The 1,515-nt window shown below is 44.0% G+C and overlaps 1 protein-coding gene across 1 annotated transcript; it reads right to left on the bottom strand.

The window, feature by feature from the left end:
• Nucleotides 1-478: 478 nt before the first annotated feature.
• On the bottom strand, nt 479-913 carry LOC308410144 (ribonuclease H1-like; the record flags this gene model as incomplete). The annotated part of the gene is made up of 1 exon (XM_080903308.1): nt 479-913. The coding sequence occupies one exon, from the start codon at nt 911-913 to the stop codon at nt 479-481; it is 435 nt and encodes a 144-aa protein (XP_080759434.1).
• Between the last annotated feature and the right edge of the window lie 602 nt (nt 914-1,515).

Here is a 1,515-nt window from a genome sequence, read left to right as displayed (position 1 = left end):
ACTGGGTGTGAGGTCCTGGTCTCCACCTCGAATGGACCTGTCCACCTGGGCTCGTTCCACCTTCGTTTGTAGACCTTCAGCCACACCCACTTTGCCTCTGGCACCGTCTGCTCCTGTCCTTGGCCTGCAGTCACCTGTGATGTAAAACTTAAGACAAGAGCTTTAAGTGTTTTAAATTGCTTTAAATGTTCAAATGTTCAATGCATCAACCCAATCCATTTTAAACTGTGCACAGATCTTAGCCAATTTATTTTTTAAATTTTGATTCATTCGCTCAACCTGGTCTTCCATCTGACCCCCTCCAAATGTTGCTTACCTTTATGGCTCCTCTCTCCTTCCAGAGTGACTTTTCTTCTGGAGAGGCCTTCTCTTGTTCTTTTATGATCTCTTCGCGTTCCAGCCCTGGATTTTCTTCCCAATCCATTCCCACACTTACCATTTGTCTGATCCCCGTGTAGCCAACCACCTTTTTGGCTGCTTAATCCGCTGCTCGATTACCTCGAGCAACCCAAGTGGCCGAATCATCGTGCCCCTTGCACTTTATGATTGCTACCTCCAGGGGTCCTTCCAGGGCTTCTTCCAGGGCCTTCATCTCCTTCTCATGTTTGATTGGTTGTTGATTGGTAGTGAGGAATCCAGCTCTCTTCCACTGACTCAGCTCCACATGTGCAGCTCCAAAGGCATAGGCTGAATCAGTGTAAATGTTTATCTTTTTTCCTTGAGCATATTTCAGAGCTTCAATCAGTGCAACCACCTCTGCTCTCTGCGCTGACTGCTGCCCTTCCAACTTTGCTGCTTTGATCACCTCCAGCTGCTCCCCTCTCTTACTTACAACTGCATAGCCTGCCTTGAGCCTCTCCTTCTCATCCCTAAAGCAGCAGCCATCTGTGAAGAGATCCTCTGCTCCTTCCATGGCTTCCGCTTTGAGATCTGGTCTTGTTTTCTCTTCTCTTCTCTTCTCTTTTTTTTTTTTTTTTGTTGTTGTTGTCCCATTTGGATCTATAGCCATCAGAATTGTTGTATTAAGGCCAAGAAAGATGCCAAGCGGATTTATTTTACCAAGTGGATCATCGTGGCCTTGCCATATTGGTCCATTTGATTGACCTTTATTATAATTATGAATTTATTTTATTTTCAGTTGCTACAAACGGGACAGACATGACTGTGGGATAGGACAGGGGGAAAGAATGAAAGAAAGAGAGGGAGAGAAAGAAAACCAAAGGGGAGAAGAGATGGTGAGAAAGGGGGGAAGAGAGAAAAAAAAACAAACAAACAAAAAAAAAAAACACACCTGGGTCACCTGTATGGAGAAAAAAAAACAGAAGAGAAAGCAAACAACAAAGAGCAACATAATAAGAAAAAAAAGCACCATCACAATAAACTAGCTAGCAGTAGATATCAATAGTTACTAAATAATAAACGATATTGTGCAGCACGCAAGATAGACAGCGCACAATGTGCTTTGAGGCAGCAGCCAAGAAAGCTGTAGTCCGCGTCTGTTGGGCAGCTTAGATA

This window comes from Rhamphochromis sp. 'chilingali' (assembly GCF_963969265.1).
Source record: "Rhamphochromis sp. 'chilingali' genome assembly, chromosome: 1".
NCBI lineage: Eukaryota > Metazoa > Chordata > Actinopteri > Cichliformes > Cichlidae > Rhamphochromis > Rhamphochromis sp. 'chilingali'.
This window is presented reverse-complemented; position numbering and strand designations above follow the sequence as displayed.